Below are 19940 nucleotides of genomic sequence, written 5' to 3' on the forward strand. Positions count from 1 at the left end.
TGAGCCGGTCCTGAGTGTCTGAGCCCCTGTGTCAGCTCTGGAGCCCCCGCCAGTTGACTCCTCTTTGATTCCTCCTATTCAAATACAAACTCAAGTTCTCTGAAGGTCAGCGGCTCTTTAGGACCCTCTAGCGCTGGGTGCCTGGGGGCTCCGTCAGGGAAGCCAGGGACTCTGGATTTCTGCTCAGGTTGTGATCCTGGGGTCTTGGGATCAAGCTCTGTGTCGGGCTCGGCGCTCAGCACGACGTCTGCTTGAGGATTCTCCCTTCCTCTGCCCCTCCCCCTGTGCTCATGCTCTCTCTGTCTCTTTAAGATAAATAAATCTTTTTTTTCCCATCATCTAGTGCTTCCCCACTGCTTAATCTGGTGCTCGGATCCTTCTTACAAGAGTCCTCTTCGGTGACGATCTACATTAATGTTCTTTTGACGAGTAGCTCATTGAACTGGGAGGCAGCCACTTCCACTGGGGATATGTTTAGCAAAGGCCTCCCTGTACGAGAACGTGTCCCCCCTAACAGTAGGAAGAGCGAACACGTGTTGAGCGCTTGTCAGCCAGGCTCTGGGCTGAGCTCCTACGTGCACAGCTCATTTCACCCTAACAATACCCTTTAGGTTATTATTGCTATTTCTTCACTGCCTAAATGAGGCAACCGAGGCACAGGGGAGGGACTTAACTTGCCACAGATCCGAAGTTAGTCAAATGCAGAGCTGGGATTCAAACCTGGACAGCATGGCTTCAGACCTTACTCTCGAAGCTCTGTGATTCCTGCCCCGTGGTCTCTGCTCTGTATCAAAAACGGAACATGCCAAGCAGAGCATAGTCAGGACTGGGGGTCTACGTTCCCACAGAGCGCAGGCTTTCAGCTGGCTCCCCAGAACCACACCTCTCAACAGTGGGAGGTCGAGGTCCAAACATATGTATCCAAGAAAGCCCTGGCAAGGGTCTGACGTGGGCACTACTAAGATAGACAGGGGCCAAGCAGTCAGCACAATCTGCCAGACTCCACCCCCGCCCGGCCCACAGCCGATCAAACACTGGGCGGGAACCAGGCACGCCCGGGCCACAGCAGTCCCTGAACTGGTCACTCTATTAAAAAGCAGAATGGAAGAGAGGCTGGTCTGACACGACTCTTTCTCGAGGACCCCATGCTTCTCTCAGTGATCCCTGTTTTCTTTCCCAGTTGTTCCCAAACCATTGGTCTCATAGTGCGCTTGGCCACTCTAGAATTTATCCAAGAGTTGACAGCATGCTTATTTACCATAACTTTAGAGTCTTCTCTTACTATCATTAATAAAAATCAGGCCATGTGACTCTTCTTGGTATTTAAGTAATTTTCTATGACTCTGTTGGCTACTCAAGTAATCATATTCTTAGAAACGTCTTATAGACATGTGTCTTTAAACCCTGTTTGTACTCTCTCCTTTGAAATTCCCCGAGCCACAAGCCAGAGCTTCATCGATTTGGAACAGCCAGAGCCAGCCCTCTGACCTCCTGAACTCGTGTGAGCCTCTTAGCCGTCCTCCGTCATCACTCCCAGTCCTCGGCTCTCACGCCGTGGGGGAGAGAGGAACAAACCCAAACGGAGGTGAGTGTTGCTTGTCTCTCCATCGGATTATTTGCCTGGGGTAGACTTAGTTGTTGGCTAGTTTCACTCTCTCAGAACATGTTTTAAAAGCTTTTTTCTCATTCTTACATTTTTGGGAAGTAAGTTTCAGCTTCGTGTGACCTTAATTTCACGGCTCTGAGTTATGTGTTTTATTTGTTTTTGGAGAGGGAACCTGTAGGGACAAAAGCTCAGAAAAGTGGGAGCTGGAATCTGGCTGGCCTGGGAACTCGGCCGTTTGTTGAATCTCCCTGAGTCTCAGTTTCCTCAATTGGAAAAAAAAGCCTAACCTCGTTTTATAGATTGCTTGTGACAAACACATAAAAGGTGCTCCAGGGATGCAAACATGTCTCTTTCCTCTGATTATACAGATTCTTCTCTGTTTGAGCCCAGAGAGCTTTCTACTGTTCCCTTTCCTTACTACCAACTTTCCACTTCTCTTTCTCATGAGTGCCGCTGAGGACCACCTTGCCTCTCTGTCCCTCTCAATCCATTTCTAGCTGTACCCCATCTTAAAAATTTCGGCCACAAACAGACTGCCTGCCTCTGCATTGAACTTTCTTGAATCTATTTGCATAAATGGAGTTCCTGCGGAAAAGCAATGCCTGCACACAGGGGCCACATCCCTGGGGGAACATACCCTGCCTGGCCGAACCATCCAAGGGCCATGGACCAGTTTCCATGAAAGTCCTCTTCTTGGGAGAACCATCATCATTGACAACAATAGATCTGGCTGGAATAATCCTCCACGTGTGAGGCAGGCAAATCCCTTGGCCCAGAAATCAGGCTTAATTGGAAATTAAATTGCATTTCCATGCCAACTGCAGGACGCCTATATCCACAGCTAATTTATCAAGGTGAGGCCTCCTCTCCAGGAAGCCCAGGGGAACAGGGTGGCTGCATCAGCAAAATTACAAGCTTGTCTCTGATGAGGAGAACTTTCTTAAAAGCACAACCTGAGCCCTTCACTTATGGGTGGCCTCCTCGGTGCCAGTCGCCATGCCAAGACTTGGAGGTACGGATGCCAGTGGGAACCGTACTGCATTTCGGCTGCTCCGGGCCAGAGGCAGGAAGAAAATCACCAAGCAAAAGATTTCCAAGCCATCGCCCTTCACTCAGTTATCCAAGGGCCGAGTTGCGCTGGGAGGTAGAAGGTATCCTGGATAACGTCTCTGCTCAGAATCTGATTTCTACATTTAACACTGGTACTAATAGTTCACAGTGCTCCAGGGTGTGCCAGACTCTTCACTGAGCCCTTTGCGCACATTTATTCCATCCTCTAGGCAACTGTAGGACAGAAACGCACTATGATTTTCATTATCCTCATTTTACCAGTGGAGAAACTGAGACCTAGAAAGTAAGCAACTTGCTTCAGGTCACGGCTGTCCTATTAGTCGAACTGGGATTTAAACTCAGCTTACTTCAGAGCAGAGCCTATACCTTTAAGCATGACATTAGACTGCTCCTTTATTTCCCCCCACTTTTAACTTTAAAAGTGTCCAACTGTAAAAGCTTCACAAACTTAGTACTAGAAGCATGTACTTGGTTCACAAACTTGTCAATATTTTGCTGTATTTGCATTCCTTCTCTTTGTGTGTGTGTGTGTGTGTGTGTGTGTGTGTGTGTGTGTGTGTGTATTTGTTTTCCTGAATCATTGGAGGGGCGCTTGGGTGGCTTAGTCGGTTAAGCATCTGCCTTTGGCTCGGGTCATGATCCCAAGGTCCTGGGATCGAGCCCTGCACTGAGTTCCTTTCTCAGTTGGGAGTCTGCTTCTCCCTCTGCCTTGCTGCCCCCCCCCCCCCCCGCTCATGCTCTCTCTCTCTCTCTCAAATAAATAAACAAATAATCTTTTAAAAAGATGAATCGTTGGAGACTTAGGTTCAGGGACATAAAACACAAGTCGGGTTTGGAAACCATGTGGGAACCAGTCTGGCTGGGGGAGAATGCAGACGGAGGCGGGGAGCCACGAGCAGCAAGTGGCCTGCGGCCATGGCCGTGAGCGCCAGGCCGGGCAGCTCAGGGTGGGCTCCAGCATGGACAGGAAGGCTGTGGTATCAAGGTAGGGAAAGCACGGCTGTCACTGAAGGTCTTGAGAAGAAGCAAAAACCTGCAGATGTATATTCAGCAAATGATTTCTTTACGGTCTGATTAAATACACGTGCTTGTTGAAGATGGCGTAGCTGATACGGGTAAGTATCAAGAAGAACTTTAAAGCATAACCCTTAAGTCCCACTGAGACCTATGCTAATATGTCAGGTTCTTTTCTATTTTACTTTTCTGTACACATATCTATTCACGGATTGGAACCTTATTGTACATACAGATTTGTATCCCGATTTTTTTTTTAACCTAGTATTAGGTTAGGTTGTTTTTAAGTAGTCCTCAAAATAATTTTTCAAAGATTTAATATTGCTCTATCAGCTACATGAGCCCCAAAACACCCACTGTTTTTGGACTAACGTCTAGCTGGTCTCCGATTGTTCACAATTACAGTGTAATAACCGTGACAAGCACTCCCGCGTACCAGTCTCTGCGCATCCCTGATCACCTGCTTAGAACAGATTTCGAGACGTCGGCTCCTGGGTTGAAGAGCTGGATGGACCCTGTCCCAGTCTGGCCGTGGTGAGGAGGGACGGGAGAGGGAGAAACAGGAGAAAGTGCAGGCTGCGGGCTGCGACAGCACAGCAGCTGAGACACGGTGAGGTGTGGACTTCAAGGACAGTGCTGAGAATGGGAAGACAGCGACAGGACAAACACTGGCCAGAAATGATCAATAGGACTTAGTGAGTGAGATAACTTCAAGGGGCGAGACTGGGGACATAGAGAAACAGAGAGAAGGTGAGAGAGAGGTCTGCTTTGCCTTTTTTTTTTTTTTTAATGAGAGAGAGCATACATGAGGAGAAGGTAGGTGGGCAGAGAGAGAAGGAGAGAGAGAATCTTCTTCTTCTTCTTTTTTTTTTTAAGATTTTATTTATTTATTTGACAGAGAGACAGCCAGGGAGAGAGGGAACACAAGCAGGGAAAGTGGGAGAGGAAGAAGCAGGCTCCAGTGGAGGAGCCTGATGTGGGGCTCGATCCCAGGACTTTGGGATCACGCCCTGAGCCGAAGGCAGACACTTAACGACTGCGCCACCCAGGCGCCCCTGCTTTGCTTTTATAAGGGTTGAGTAGAGGCACAGGAAGACATTCATATAGAAGGGTTTATGATCTGTCCTCCCTCCCTCTCTGTTCCTTTCCTTCCTTTCTTTATGCATCCATCCTTTGAACCCCTACTCTGTGCCAGGCCTTGTGCTGGCTGCTGGGCATTCTTAAATAAGTAGGATATGGCCTCTGTTCCCCATGAGCTCATAGTTCTGCTGGGGAATGCTGCAGGCATGGAAACTTAAGAGACAAGCCACGGCAAGGGAGAGAGACTTGGGAGGCCCTGCCAGAGAAGAAGGCGCAAGGTCAAGAGAAGAAGGCACAGGGTCACAGCCGGAGAGATGAGGGTCCTTGATCTGTCTTAGCTGAAGTCACTGACTGTGTGGACTTGAAGAGCCATCTGCTGGGTGACCACACCTCTGTGGGGAGCTGGCTCTCTCTTCATCCTGATGTCCCCGGCTGCCAGCCCCCAGACTCTGCCTCAATGTACCTACTTCGAGAATGTTCCTTGTTCTGGCCTCAGTTTCCCCATCCGTACACAGAGGAGGTTGGGGGTCGAATGTTAGGAGGAGTCTCATGCTGGTCACTTGCCTGAGTGGCCTTGACTTCCCTTAGCATGCTGGCCACCATCAGGCTCTCAGCAGCTCGCTGGGGAGGATGTCAAAGTCCAGGGTACGGCATGCAGGTGCTGGCTAGTGCTGGGGAGCCCCATGCCTGCCTCCTATGCCACAGCGCCTAGTGAGACAGGCCAGCAGCCGTGGCAGGTCCTCTGTAGTTTCTGGCCTTTAAATCACCAAATGTTGCTAAATGTCCTGCCAGACCCACCTGCCCTGAGGCTTTGAGATTTGGGGCCCAGCTTCCCACCTCCAGGGTAGAGGCATTCTTAGGGGAGTCTGACCGAGGCCACAAGAGATGTTTTAATGCTCAGGTTTAGGCTTATAAAGCTAAGGTTTCTCTTCCATACTTCCTATTTTTCATCAGGTGGACACTGTTCACTATGAATGGGCAGGGACCGGGGAGAGACTGGACTAAATGTTGTTTGGTGTTTTTTTTTTTAAAAGATTTTATTTATTTATTTGATGCAGAGAAAGAGTGTGTGTGAGAGAGAGAGCATGAGCTGGGGGTAGGAGCAGAGGGAGAGGGAGAAGCAGATTCCTTGCTGAGCAGGGAGCCTGATGTGGGGCTCCATCCCAGGACCCCAGGATCATGACCTGAGCTGAAGGCAGACGCTTAACTGGCTAAGCCACCCAGGCGTCCCATGGCCTGAATGGGTTTTGAAGGCTCTGGATACTAAACTCATTCTCGAATGCAATGCTAGCCCTCCTGTCCCATCTGCCTAGAATAAGACTCTCTACCACTGATACTCTAATTCTAGGTAGGGAGAGGGAAGGTGAAGAGAATGCTGGAGAAGTCTCAGATGCTCTTCTGGTCCACATGGTGATTTCAGTCACCCAGACATTTTTTTTCAAGATTTTGTTTATTTATTTGACAGAGAGAGACAGTGAGAGAGGGAACACAAGCAAGGGGAGTGGGAGAGGGAGAAGCAGGCTTCCTGCCAAGTGGGGAGCCCAATGCGGGGCTCGATCCCAGAACCCTGGGATCATGACCTGAGCCGAAGGCAGACGCTTAATGGCTGAGCCACCCAGGCGCCCCATTCCCAGCCATTTTCTGAGACCCAGGAGTATATATTGCCTAGTATATAGATGAGAGGAGAGAGGAGACATAACCTCACTTCCTATAAAGAGCAATAACACTTAAAAGTGAAAACAGGCCATCATTTGTGGAGCTCTTTCTATGACGCAACATTGTGCTGAATGCTTCAGTGTTACTTCAGTACACCTGCAAGATTGATGTTGTGTCCACTTTCCAGCAAAAGCGAGACTCAAAGAAGTGGTGGGACTTCCGAAGGTCAAACAGCTTCCAGAGGGTAATGGTTGGCTTTGGAGTCTAATGAACTCCCAAAATCATGTTCCCAAAAGGTCCTGGATCCCCAAGGGCTAGAGCATGGGCAGGGAAGCCAGCTGTGTCTGCAGCCCCCAGAGGCCTTTGGCAGGGACTGGTCACTTCACACACTCACAGGGGGGCCTCCCAGTTGAATGGAGCAGAGGGAAGAATGGAGAATAATGCCAGTCCTTTCCCCATGGCAACACTACCCTCTTTCCATGGGAAGAAGAAATCAAAGATGAACTAAATGGCCCATAGCCGCAGTGACAGGAAGGGGCAGCTCTCAGGATGGGGGGCTGAGGAGCCAGACAGATGGCTCAAACCCTCATGCCCTATTGCAGGATCACTGGTGGCTTTGCTAAAGGGTAAGTGTGGATGGACAGACAGACACGGGAAGGTGGAATACAGTACCAGGGCCTTTAACAGAAAGGTAGACCAGAGCCTTTGGGGAAAGGGAAGAGGATTCGAAGGGCCCAGATTGAAGGCCAGTTTTGCTGCCTGCTTGCTGGGTGGTCTTCCCTGGGCCTCGGGCTTCTCACCTGCCTTGTCGATCCCTCAGCCTCCACTGAGTCCTGCTATGTGCCAGGCCCTGCACCGACTGCTGGGAAAGCGCTGATGGCCAGAACAGCCCCTGCCCTCATGGAACTGAACTCCTGGTGGGCGAGCCAGACCAGCAACAGGTGAATCAATGGGTAACGTCATTGCACGAGCAGTAAGTGCTACGTGGAAAAACAAGGCAGCGTTAGTGGACAGGAAGTGCCTGATGTGTGTGTTGGGGAGAGGAGATGGGGGCTGCACAGGAAAGAATGTTCCAGACAGAGCCAGGTGAGGTGGGACAGAGTGTCCACGGGAGGTAACAGTAACTGTGAGGCTGCAGAGAGGGGGCACTAGCGTGCCAGCAACAGCAGCAGGGCCTGGGGGCTGGGGCGCACCGCCTGGAGGAGACCGGAGCTGGAAGAGGCCAGTGCAGAGGGCAGATCAAGTGAAGCCTGGAGGCCCCAGAGAAAAGTCTGCATTTGACCCCAGATGTGTCAAGAAACCCCTGGAGGCAGAGCTGGGAACAAGGGGATAATGGGATCCCTTTTGTATTTTCAAAATATGGGAATGGATGAATAGCAGTGGGTGAATAGGTAAAAGAAACAAGGTCCGTACATGGAATATTATTCAGCCTTCAAAAGGAAGGAAATTCTGACATGTACATGGAGAAGCCTTGAGAACGTTGCTACGTGAAATAAGCCAGACACGAAAGGACAACTGCTGTATGATTCCATGACATGCAGCACCTAGAACAGGTAGATAGGTACAGACAGGAAGGAGAGTAGGGGTGCCAGGGCTGGGGGAGAGGAGAACGGGGAGCTGGTGTTTGCTGAGGACACAGTTTCAGTTTGCAATGCTGAGGTTCCGGAGACGGACAGAGGGGACGGCTGTGCAGCGGGGCGAGTGTGCTTACTGACACTGACCTGTACGCCTCCAAGTGGTAAAAATGGTAAAAATGGTAAATGTCATGTTATGTGTATTTACTGCAATACAAAATATGGGAAAGTCTGCTACTCAGAGAATTGTCCCTGAGGGTCTGTTATCCTTCGAGGGCTGCCCTAACACGATACCACAGACTGGGTGACTTCACAGAAATTTATTTTTTTCGTGGTTCTGAAGGCTGAAAGTCCAAGACCAAAGTGCTGGCACGGTTGAGACCTCTCTGGTGAGACCTCATTCCTCTGCTGGCAGGTGACCCCTGTGACCTCATGTGGCCCTTTCTCTGCGTGTGCCTTTCTTCTTACAAGGACACCAGTCCTATCTGATCAAGGCCCCACCCCTGTGAACACATTCACCCTTAATTACCTCTTTTAAGGTGCTATCTCCAGATACAGTCACATTGGGGGTGAGGGCCCCAACAAATGAACTGGGGAGGCGGCACAGTTCCGCCCATGCCAGGGGGTGACAGTGCTGAGGGGTTCGATAGAGAGGGTGTTTCTTTAGTACCGCACGGAACCTTTGGCGCCCGTTTGGCTCTGTGAACTTGGGAAGTTATTCAACCTCTCCCATCCTCAGGTGGGAATGGTGAGAGTACGAAACGTGCAGGGCTAAGGCTGGACTGAAAGTAGGGATCCCCTGAAAGCCCCAGCAAATGAAGAGTACTCAAGGGACCGTGGCAATTATTCTTCTTTGCACAGTGCGTGCTGAGCTTGGAACGACAGGCTGCTGTTTCTGGGCTGGGGAGGCACGGGCAGGGTTAACCTGTGGCACAAGGACGCCAGCGCCTTCCTCGGCCAGTGTGTCTTCTGCTGTTCCAGGCTCGGAATGACAGTGGCTTCCCAGCTGATGCTTGGAGATAGTGAGCGGCAAGCCTGGGCTTGGCTCTGCCTGCCAAGCGTAGATGGTTTGAAAAATGCCACCCAAACTGGCCCAGGGTTAATCAAAAGATTACAGCAAGAAAATTAGGGCAGGCTAACCCCAGCCTCCCAGACACAAGCATCGGAATCACATCTCCCTCCCTGACGCCCACCCAGTTCTCTGCCTCTGCTTCCAACCCACCTCCTTCCGGCAAGAACTGGAAACTGGCCAGGCTAGCCTTGCAGGGGGAGGCCTTGTACCGGGCTCTTTCTTTCCTGTCCTTGCAGGCTGGGCTATCCAGCCAGTTTCCCCTATTTTCTGTCGTTTGGCTGGAAAAGATGGCCTGCGATGGTGGTTTGCGGTGTGGACAGGGGACTTGGGTCTCAGGGGGATGCTCTGGAATTGTGCTGCTTGAGTCAGAGCAGAGGTCTTGACACCTTGACTTCTGAAAGAGCACGTATTGCCTCTTGGCCGGACTGGGGAGGCATCAACTTTGTCTTCATTGCTTTCCTATCCCGGATCTGAGTTTTAGGAATGGAGGGCGTGAAATGAGGGAGCCACAGCCGGAACGTGGAGACAGAGCCTGACTTCCACTTCTGGCTCTGTCCCATGCTGGCTGTGTGACTCAGAGCCAGGCCCTTCCCTCTCCGGAGCCCCGAATTGCTCACCTGTAAGTGGGGCTGACTAAGCACGCGCCGTGCTTACAGCAGTGTCGGGGCCAGAGCAGGTGCCATGAGGAGCATTGCAATTATGAATATCGAATCTTAAAACTCTAAAACTGGACGGGAACTTCAAAATCAGCAACTCCGTCATTTTAGAGATGAAGAAACTGAGGCCCAGAGAAGGAATCCTCCTGCTCAGTGAGCAAGTGGGAAGATCTGGATTTGAACTCAGGTTTGGCTCCAAAGCTATTACTTGCTGTAGGTCTAAGAACATGGGCTGGACATGTTGTGGCTTCAACCAGAGGGGACCAGGGTTGGCTTTGTGTTCATGGCTTTCCTGCCCTCACCCCATCAGGAGCAAGGCTTTCGTCTGCCTCCAGACTGGGGATCTGTGTCCTCACAGATAGGGAGGGTGGTCACTGGCAGGAGTAAACACCTTTCCTCACATCTTTTCCTGGGTCCTGGCCTCCTTTCCTTCCTGTTGGCCCCAGAGAGCCTGTGCTATCTCATCTCCTGCTTCCTCTCCTCTCCCCAGCCCTCTGCCCTTCCATGGGGTCCTCAGAGCGGGGTCCTCCCTCCTGCCCTCCTGGCTGGGGTGCAGATGGACGCTGAGGGGACACTGGTCAGCCATGGCAGACAGGCAGTGCGGGCCTGCTATTGAGGGGCCAATCTCTCAGGGCACAGGAAAACTGGAATGGAGGAGAGGTCAAGTGGCCCCAAAGAAGGATAGCCTTGGCAGGTGGCAGGGGGCTGCTATGGGACTATGGGGACCTGGCCAGTGAAATGGGTGAAGGACTGATGTGTGTGGTATAGGGAGGCAAGGATGAGAGACAGGTATGCTGGAATGAGGGCTCGTGGGCATGGGGAGAGCCCAGGCGAGCTTGGTCCCCACACTGGCAGGTGCTGGCTGTGACTGGAGAGGCCAGGAGTGGACCAGAACCCCCAGTGATTGAACTTTCTGCTTATGACAAGGCACAAGCACTCAGAGGTTCCTGGATGCAACCAGGGAGTAGGGTTGTCCTAACATGACCCAGTGCTGGCCTGTGCTGCCAAGACAGTGAGCTAGCTGGGCCCCGGGGTGGCAGGCAAGTGCATGCAAGCTGAGCTGCTCATGGGACAGGTGGCATGGTAGATGGCTCCTTTTGGTAGAGGGCTCAGTCAATCTCGTAGGTGCCAAGGTTCTCAGGGTCAAGGCTATTGCTTTCCCAGAGAATTCTAGTAAACGGTCAGTCTCTCAACTCCAGAGTGCCTGGTGCCTAAAACCTTGTGTATTTCCCCACTGACATGACCACTCCTCACACTTGCCCTATAAGAAGGGAGAGTGGTGGGGAGGGTCCCTTATGGTCTTGGAGCCCATGCAATGTCTGGCAGGTGCCCTGGCCCCAGTGTACCTATCTGAGAGGTGACAGGGATGCTGGGAGAGCGTGTATGAGGCTGTCTTGCCGACCTCGGCCTGCAGAGTATTCTATTCCCCATAAAGCTTATTCCTTAACCCAGGCCATACCGCATGAAGGAATTTGTCACAACTCTTCGGAAGACGGATGGCTTCCCTGAAGAGCCCCAGCTGGTGTGATAGTTCTCGACAAACCCACCTACAAAATTAGTGGGATGCTGGGGCACTCTTTGCCAGTGACAAGGTGGGGAGCGATCCCCTCAGGGGTGTCTTCTCTAGCCCCGTGGAGTAGCGAGGCAAGAGCCTGGCCCTGGCCCCAGTAGGACCTGGGTTCCAATCCCCACTCTGCCACTTACTGCCAGCTGGGCCACCTGGCCAGTTTCTTTATCTGGTAAAATGGTGATAGCAACCGCTACTCCAAGGTCAGGACTGGGACAAGACAGGGGAGGTGCCTAGGGCCTGGCAGAGGGAGGGACTCGCCGCTAGCCCTACCAGCTGCAGCCCGCTGCTCGTGTCATCCTCACTGAGCTACCAACAGCCTTTGCACTTGGTGTTGTTATTACCTCCAATTAAAAGGGAGGAGCCTTGGCTTAGGGAGGTTGTGTACCTCACCCAAGCTCACACAGCTGCTCGCTGACAGAGCTGGGACTCAAGCTGGGCCTGCCTGAAGGCAGAGCCAAGTTCAAGGTCAGTTCCTGGAGAAGAGGAGGCGAGAGGAACAGCGTGTCTGTGATGGGTCTGAAGCACAGAGAGAAATCACCAGCCAGGGTGGGAGACGGGGAGTCGGGGCTCCAGGGCATTGTCCTTGAGATAAATCTTACAAGGGTAGCACCCCCCCCCCCCACCCTGCAGCCATGTGGGTGGCCTGGACAACTAGAAGCTCTCCTGTATTGAATTTTTCCCTCCTGCTGGCTTGGGCTTCATGCTCTTTCTGGGGTGACAGAAGGGTTCCCAAAGTCCAGAAGGAGATGGTTTAAACCTCCCCAACCAGAGTGGAGCCTGCCCTACCTGGATTCCCATCCGCAGCCCCAGGGTCTCTGTGAAGTGACTAGGGAGCTGGCTGTGAAAGAAGAGAACCAGGCAGGTCCCCCAGACCCCGGGGGTTAGCCAGCCATCTAGGCCAGGAGCTGGGCTTCTGCTCAGTTAAAGAGCTGGGGAGGGCCTGGCTCTGGGAGTCATTTTATTAACTCCTAATAAGGGAATCAGGTGGGGGAAAGGGCTCAAAGGTCAATCTTAGCACTAGGTGGGACCTGAGGAAAACAAGTTATGGAGAGGGGAATAGAATATTCTAGAGAGGCCACATTCAGAGTCTGTGCCAGCTCTGAAGAAAGCAGCAGTTAGTGAGATGGAGTCCCTGCCCTGAGGGCCTCACTGTCCTGGGGACTAGCTAATAGCTGCAGTCACATCAGCAAACATTTCCCGTGTGCTTAACACGCGGGGGGTTTATAGACGCACTCTTATTTCATCCTATAAGGAGGGCATGGTGATTCCATTTTCTAGAGCAGGTAACTGAGGCCAGAGAGGTGAGGGACCCTGCAGGAGACTCCTGGCCAGTGTGCAGTGGACTTGAGGAGGTCCTAGTCTGGCAACCCACTGTCCTTTCCACAAAGGACACTGTTTTTTTTTTTTTGTTTTTGTTTTGTTTTTTAAAGCGAGAGGAACTCGTTCTTTAAATTTCAGAGAAATTCAGTACGTGGAACAAATCAGAGTCAAGCTGAAGGAGCAGGGATGGCTGTGCCGGATCTCTCCCCACACACAGCCTCCCCTCTTGGGGGACAATTAAATGCCCTTCCTGAGACACCGAGAAAGCTTAGGCAGGGTTCTGAACGATTTGTCTGGCCGGAGGCTCACCCTCTGGCCACAGACTCGGGTCTTGCCGCTGACAGAGTTCCGAGAGTGTTTACTGAACACCTCTGGCTCAGGGGCTTGCACGACGCGTCCTGGAAAGCTCCCACTCTACACATCCTCTCAGGACCCCGGGCGGACGTCTGTGCCCCAAGGTGCTGCTTCAGTCGTTTCCCGCTATCGGCAAAGCAGCCACTCCAGGCCCGGCGCTGGCCGAGGAGCTCTGGTCACTGGGACCAGGAAAAACTCATGAGGTCTCTGCCCTCCCAGAGCTGAAGTCCGGTGGGGAAGACAGCCTTTAGCAAACATGTTTCTAAAAGGAACATGGATCACAGATTGTGATGAGAGCTATGGAGGAAAAGCACAAGGTCAAGGAGACGTGTGAGCAGGGGGACCTGCTCAGTCCATCTCTGAAAAAGGCATCTGTGAGAAAAGTCTGGGCCACCCGCAGCTTAGACCAGTGGGAGAGGGGATTGCTAAAATCAGGGGGAGGTGGCTGTGGTCCGATGACGGAAGGACAGGGAGGGGTGGTCTTGGGCTCTCCCTGTTCTCCAGGCATTCCCAAGGCAGGTAAGAAACGACGAGTTGCCCCCCCAACCAGCAGGAGGTGCCTGGTCCTGTAGGACCTTTACATGCCCCAATTCTGAAAGGGACAAAGAAAAATCCTTCTAAGGGCTGGATTATTGCAAATCGAGGACCCTGTGCAATGAGTAATGAGTAAATGAAATCACAATTAAACCCAGCAATCATTAAACTACTGTAATGTGTCCACGTAGGATCTAATCTATAGTCACTTAGGGCTGGCCTATGCATAAGAAAGACCTTCTTTGCTCCCCTGCTCCAGTCCTGGCCCTGCTCCCACTGTCATTCATTTAACAAATATTTAGCAAACACCTGGGTTGGGCAGAACACCAGTTTCCCGGCGCGTGCCTGGCACAGAGCCAGGGCGTGTAAGCCCTTGGTGCTCTCTGCAGAGTGGAGGGAAGCGATGCTGCCCCGGGGCCCACTGCGGGCCGCCTCCCTGAGCTCTGGCTATGGGAAGCTCCGTCCGGATGCAGGACGGAGAAAGGCCAGGAGGCCACTAGGTCCCTGTGGAGCCCTTTCCGCATCCCATGGATCTTAGTCTCTGGGATTCTGAGCAGAGAGAGGGGGCCATCCTGCCCTGCTGTCTGGTTTCTTGGCGGATGCTGACATTCCACTGCTCCCTCTGCTCGTGCCAGCCTGCTCCCGCCTGCCCCGTCCTGCCTTCCTTCTCATCTCAGCTGATGCCACTTTTGGAGGGGCCTCTGGATCTGCCCCGGGCTTCTCTTTGGCCCCATGCCTCCCTCCATCTCTGCACTCAGCGTGGTGTCCAGGTGATGTCTGGTGTTCAGCCTGTGCGCTCTGGTCGGGGGAGAACTTGTGTCATACTCTCCAGTGTCCGGGGTCAGCAGTGAGCCTGGCACAGGGTGGGTGCTCAGTAAATAAATTTTAAGCAAATGATTGTAGGCGATTATGCAAAAGACAGTATCTTCCTGCTCATTTAATCAAATAGCCATCTATCCTCTCTCTCTCTCACACACACACACACCCCTCTGCATGTTCTCCCTCTCCCTGACTCACTCACTTTCTCACACTTAATTCTATTTTTGTTGTCCCCCTCCCCCCCAGCCCCCCCTCAGAACTGCCTGGAGTGCATAGACCCACCTGCAGCCAGCTACACTGAAGACCTTTGACCCTGCTCCGGCAGATGGCATGGCCTAGATCACCCTCTCCAGACCCAGGCCCATCTCAGTCCCTGACAGCGTCCTCTCATCGGGTCACTGCAACATAGTCCATAGAGTGATCCTATGTCTCAGCTTCCCCGGAGCCTTCCAACGATGCTGGAAGGTAAACAGATTGCAGGTAATGGACTCATTTTACAGATGAAGAAACTGAGGCTCGGAGAGGCTGAGGCCTGCCCAGGGAGCAAAGCCAGAGTTGAGAGCTAGGTTTCCCGAGTGTGGGCCAAAGATCTTTCTGCTAAACCTCTGGGGAGCAAAGGCTAAGGTGGGAGGCTGCCCCTCACCCTTCATCCCCTGAGATCCTGGAATCCGTGATATGGGAAGAAAGTCCTGTTTGGAAGGATTGAATTGTGGGGAGGACTCTGGGGCATCCTCTAGTCCTGGCTCTCAGCTCCTCACCTCTGTCCATCCCACAAGGGCTGCGGGAAATCTGCCCACAGCTTAACCCTCAGCATTGGTCTCCCTGGGCGTCCTGGAGGCGCAGCGCCCTATTCGAGAAGTGTAGTGGGGGCAGAACAAGGGTGGTGATGGGGCTGAGAAAGGAGCTAGGCAGACCTCACCATCCCTACCCCTGACATTTGCTGTTCTGTTTGCACCAGGCAGAAACTTCTGGGCCTGGAACACCGGTGTCACGTCATCACAGCTGGCCACACGCAGCCTTTATCTTCTCTCCTTGTCATTTAAAAAAATCCTGGTCAAGGTTTTGTGGCTTTCCCTCCTTCCCTGAATACCCGGCCTGCTGCTTCCAATGCGTCTCCCCCAAAGACTCTTTCCTCCTAAAAGAGGGCATGAATATTTAAAGACTTTTTTTCAGCCAGTGAAACCACATCATGCTGCTGCTCTCTCTTCAAATTTTATCTCCAAAAAGTTTGCCAGAGTCTCTCTGAGTGCCTCGCCCTCCCGGGCACAGTGTCATAGTGGGGTTCGGGAGATAGGAACGGCCCTGAGACGTCAGCCTCCCCTCCGCATCCTGGGGCTGACTTGAGTGTACACAGTCCTAGGTCTGGTTCCCAACCACCCTTTCTGCTGCCTGGGGAGTTGAACCTACCAACTCCCTGCTGCCCCAGTTCTTGGAGAAGTAGAGAAGACAGACGTTGACACGGGCAGGGTCCGCAGAGGAACGGGGGTTCAAGAGAGCAGAAGGATAAACAAAGCCCCAGAAATGCAGGACCCTGGAACCTGGCGAGAGAAAGTCCTTGGCACATGAGCCCCCGAGCTGATACGAATCCTGCATTCACCAGTGCGTGGTGGATTCCAGCCCTGCCGCCCCCTCCTGGGGCCTCCTCAAGCAGCTCTGCTCTGCAGAATTACTCACCACCCACCACATCAAATCTCTCTTTTATCAACAAGACACAACAACTCCCTGGATAACTTCTTGAAACTCCAGTCACGCTAAGCAGCTTCCAGTGCTCTGGGAAGGGTTCTGTCCCTCTGCCCGCCTGTAACCAATCAGCCACACACCACCAAATCCATTTCCAAAGTTCCAAGCAATTATGGCCGGCTGAGCTCCCTGGCGTGGTGCCCGCCCGCTCAGAGCCAGGACCCAGGTTGTCAGCAACCCCGAATCCCAACCATCCATTCCCCGCACCCCCCCCCCCCGCCCCGAGACCCCAGCACACCAGAACAGCCACAGACGCCACACCAAGGCACTTGCCACTTTGGCCAGCCAGACCACATTAAGACAGAAAATGAGGGTCAAGGCCAGGCTCCCTACCTTTGCTGAGGGTCCCAGTGATGAGCTTAAAGACGGTCTGGGCAAATTTCACGAACCCAAGCTTGCATCTCTTGGAGCAGCCGCTCATGGTGGTAGAGGGAAGGTAGGCTCTGCTGTCAGCACCCGGAAGGGAAAGCACCCACCTTGCGTGGCCCTGGCGCTTGGAGCCCGCCTAGGCAAACCCCGAGAGGCGGATGTACCCCAGAAGCTCCGGGAACAGCACAGCTGCCTCTGCAGTGAGTCCGGCTTCTGCATCCAGAAAGCCTGCAGGGCACGATGTTTGCCCCCTTCCTCCCTCCCTCCCTCCCTCCCTCCACCCCCTCCTGCTGTCCACTCAAGTCCTCACCACGGGAGGACCTCAGGACGCCGGGGCTGGGACGGGGACGTCCTGCCAGGGCACAGGGCGCTCCGAGGGACCCGAGGAGGAGTGAGGCTGAGCAGAGCAGGGAGGGAGGAGCTGGCATTCTCCCAGGCTTTGCTGACTGTCTTTCTTACATGGCAGTGGTAATGTAGCAATTAATACTCGAGTCAGAAGGGAGGGACTGCTACGCAAAAACACTCCGCTCAGCAGCCTGCTGCTCGCTCTCCCGCTCTTTCCTTCCTGGTTAATCTGATAGATCAATTCTCCCTGCCCTGATCGGATGTGGGAGAACTCCCCACAGAGCCGAAAGCCGCTGCTCGGCACTCAGTGGAAAGTTTGCAGGCAGCAGAAGTGGGGCTGAGTGGGAGCCCCAGGGGAGCCAGCCTGTGCGCTCTCCCCCCCCCCGCCCCCGCCCGGGCACCAGCAGCAGGGGCAGCCTGCCTCCGTGACTGGGAAGGCCGATGCCTCCGACCCCCTCCAGCTCCAAGTGCCCGGACGCAAAGTCTGCCAGAAGTCTGCGCTGTCATCGGGGTAGGGGTGCGATTCGCGCTTTCCTTGATGAAGAAAGTATTTCTCAGAAGTGCCAGAGGAGAATTCAATTTGATTACAGTACGATACTCTGGGAAGTAAACCTGCAAGGCAGTATGCAAATATGAAGTCCGGTATGCAAATAGGATTAATAAGAAGTCTGCTTGCTGTTCAGTAGCACAGACTGCGTGGGTTGGAAGGGACCTTGGCGGACATCTCATCTCACCCCCTACACAGGGCAGGTACCTCTCCCATGACGTCTGCACTTTACTTTCTTTGGTGATTCAAAAGGTCCTCCTGGGGCCATCAGCATCACAGTGATGCACCGTGACAACACGGACATCCGATATGAAATTCCCCAGCAGCTGAACTAAGCCGAACCCTAGGAAAGTCTTTCTCTTCCTCTCCATCCGTCTTTCTCTTCCTCTCTTGTCTTCCTGTTATCTGCTTCTCTGGAATGTTTGAGAAGAATAGATCGCTCTTAAGCCAGAGAATGGGCTACCAGTTGATAAAAATGCCAGATAAGTGGAATTCATGCTCCATGTCCAGCTTCTTCTCCATCTTCCATGAGTCATGTGGAAGCAAATCTTGAAACAAATCTCAGCCCTTCGGGGGTTGAGGTGGTCACCACCAAATTTCAGCTCTAAGACCAGACTCCAGAGACAGCGCACAAACACCGAGCACCCTGACTCACCAGCACGGTATGAGTCACAACATATACAGAGAGAGGAGTCCTGACGGAAAAATATCCCATTGTGCTTGATGACTTAGGGCTTGAATTGCCCCATTATTCACTCTTTTTTTTCCTAAGGATTGAAGGTTCCAGTTAAAATGCACATGGTCTCTGGGAATGTTAATGGCACTTCGTCTCTGGTTCATTTATTCGCATGAGTATTTACCAAGCTCCCAGGATGTAGAAAACAGTGGGTCAGGCGAACCAGACACACAGGGTCAGTGCCTTCCCGACCTTACGGTGGAGTGGATTCATCGTCAGGCACCAAGCCCTTGTCAAGAATCCGTTTGTCCAGTGAACTTTATTCACCTTGCGCCATCTTACTGGGATGGAGACATGGGGCAGGTAGATGTGATGAAGGGGAAGGAAAGAACTTGACCGTGGAACACACCTGGTGGGCAAGGAGCAGACAAAGAGCAGCGCTGCCTGGAGGAGGAGAGAGTTGAGAGAAAGACTGAGGGAGGCGGTGCTAGCCACCTGACCATTTGCCATGGAGAGTACCACCCTCTGAACTTCGCAGGACAGAACTCTCAGCTAGACCCCGCTGCCTCTCTCTTCCATCCCCCATGAGGTAGGGACACGGAAGATCGAGAAGCCAGAAGAAACAATGGCTGTGACTTCAGTGACATTAGCTGACAAAAGTCTGCCTTCTGCCTCAAACCTGGCCAGGAAACTGTAGCAGGAGCGGCTCCCAGAAGGCAGCATCTGTTTTGGGATGACAGGAGAAGTCCAGGGGGCACTTGCATCTGGGCTCCAGCTCTGGAATCTGGAGTCCTGTCATTTGAAAGGTAGGGGGAAAGAGACACAACACTGGGGTCTGTGGGAGCTGGCAAATCCCAAGAAGGAGTATCCCATCCCTGCTCCAGGCAAGGCGGGTAATGGTGAAGAGCCTGGCCCTTTGCCCTGGGCATTTAACCACTTGCTTGTTCTTTCCGTGTGTATGAATGTTGAAGACAGACTATCCGGGTCTCAGCTCCAGGAGCCGAGCAGATGGTGGAGAACAAAACAAAGTCCCTGGGCTTACTGGGGTCACATTCCTGGGGTGGAAGGACAGATAGACAGTGTGTCCACATGCAGGACTGTGCTTTGAAGAAGAGAGAGCTGACCAAGTGGGTGGAGAGGGACAGGAGCTCCTAACGTTACAGAGTCACTGAGAAAAGCTTGTCTCTATTAAATGACATTTAAGCGGAGACCCGAACGAGCCACATGGCTCTGTGGGGTAATAACCATTCCGACTGTGAGAACAGCAAGTGCAAAGGCCGAAGACAGGCCTGAGATGCTAAGGTCTGCAGTCTAGCAGCTGCTGAGCCAGCTGCAGAGCCTCAGCTTTCTCTTCTGGAAAATGGGAATAATCTTTACCTCATCTGGGGAGGCTTCGATGAGATCACTGTGCTGAATGTCGTGCCTGGCATAGTAAGCCAAGGTCAGTGGGAAGGTCACTCTTACTGTCCAATTGCTGCCACCACTCCTGCCCCTGGCCCCTAAAACCACTCCACGAAACCAGGGGCTGTATAGGTAAGCCTTTGGGATTATGGGAAAGCCTGGGGCCAGGCTCCAATTTTTAATCTCCCCTCGTAGTATCTCAAACACCAAGCATTTCAGATTCTCCTCCGATCTCAGCAAGGATCAAGTATTTGAACTCTCCAAGTTAGAGAAATGACTCAGGCCCCAAAGGGTCAGCAGCACCCAAAATGTCACACAGCAAAACCTTCAGAAACGTGGGCAAGGTGCGTAGTGTGCCAAGAACATTCCCACCAGAGGAAGGCTGGTTGTGTCAGTATTAAATTCATAATAGAAGAGTACGGGGGAAAAATCGTTCTCTGCTCAAGGAACACGCTATTCTGCAAATAAGGAATAGAAAGGGACAGACGGTAATGGAGCGTTCAGGTGGTACCAGGGAACTCAGATCATCAGCGGGT

The 19940-nt window shown here is 52.6% G+C and overlaps 1 protein-coding gene across 1 annotated transcript in view; it reads right to left on the reverse strand.

The window, feature by feature from the left end:
* The window catches only part of KCNIP1 (potassium voltage-gated channel interacting protein 1), a 338676-nt gene extending 322135 nt beyond the window's left edge, over positions 1-16541 (reverse strand). Inside the window, exon 1 of the mRNA XM_045792094.2 lies at positions 16400-16541. Coding sequence (XP_045648050.2) covers positions 16400-16487 — 88 coding nt within the window. The 5' untranslated portion in view covers positions 16488-16541. The remainder of the gene's footprint in view (positions 1-16399) is intronic.
* Positions 16542-19940: the final 3399 nt, after the last annotated feature.

Source organism: Ursus americanus, chromosome 15 (genome assembly GCF_024610735.1).
Source record: "Ursus americanus isolate L20-20 chromosome 15, mUrsAme1.1.p, whole genome shotgun sequence".
In the NCBI taxonomy this organism is placed as follows: Eukaryota; Metazoa; Chordata; class Mammalia; order Carnivora; family Ursidae; genus Ursus; species Ursus americanus.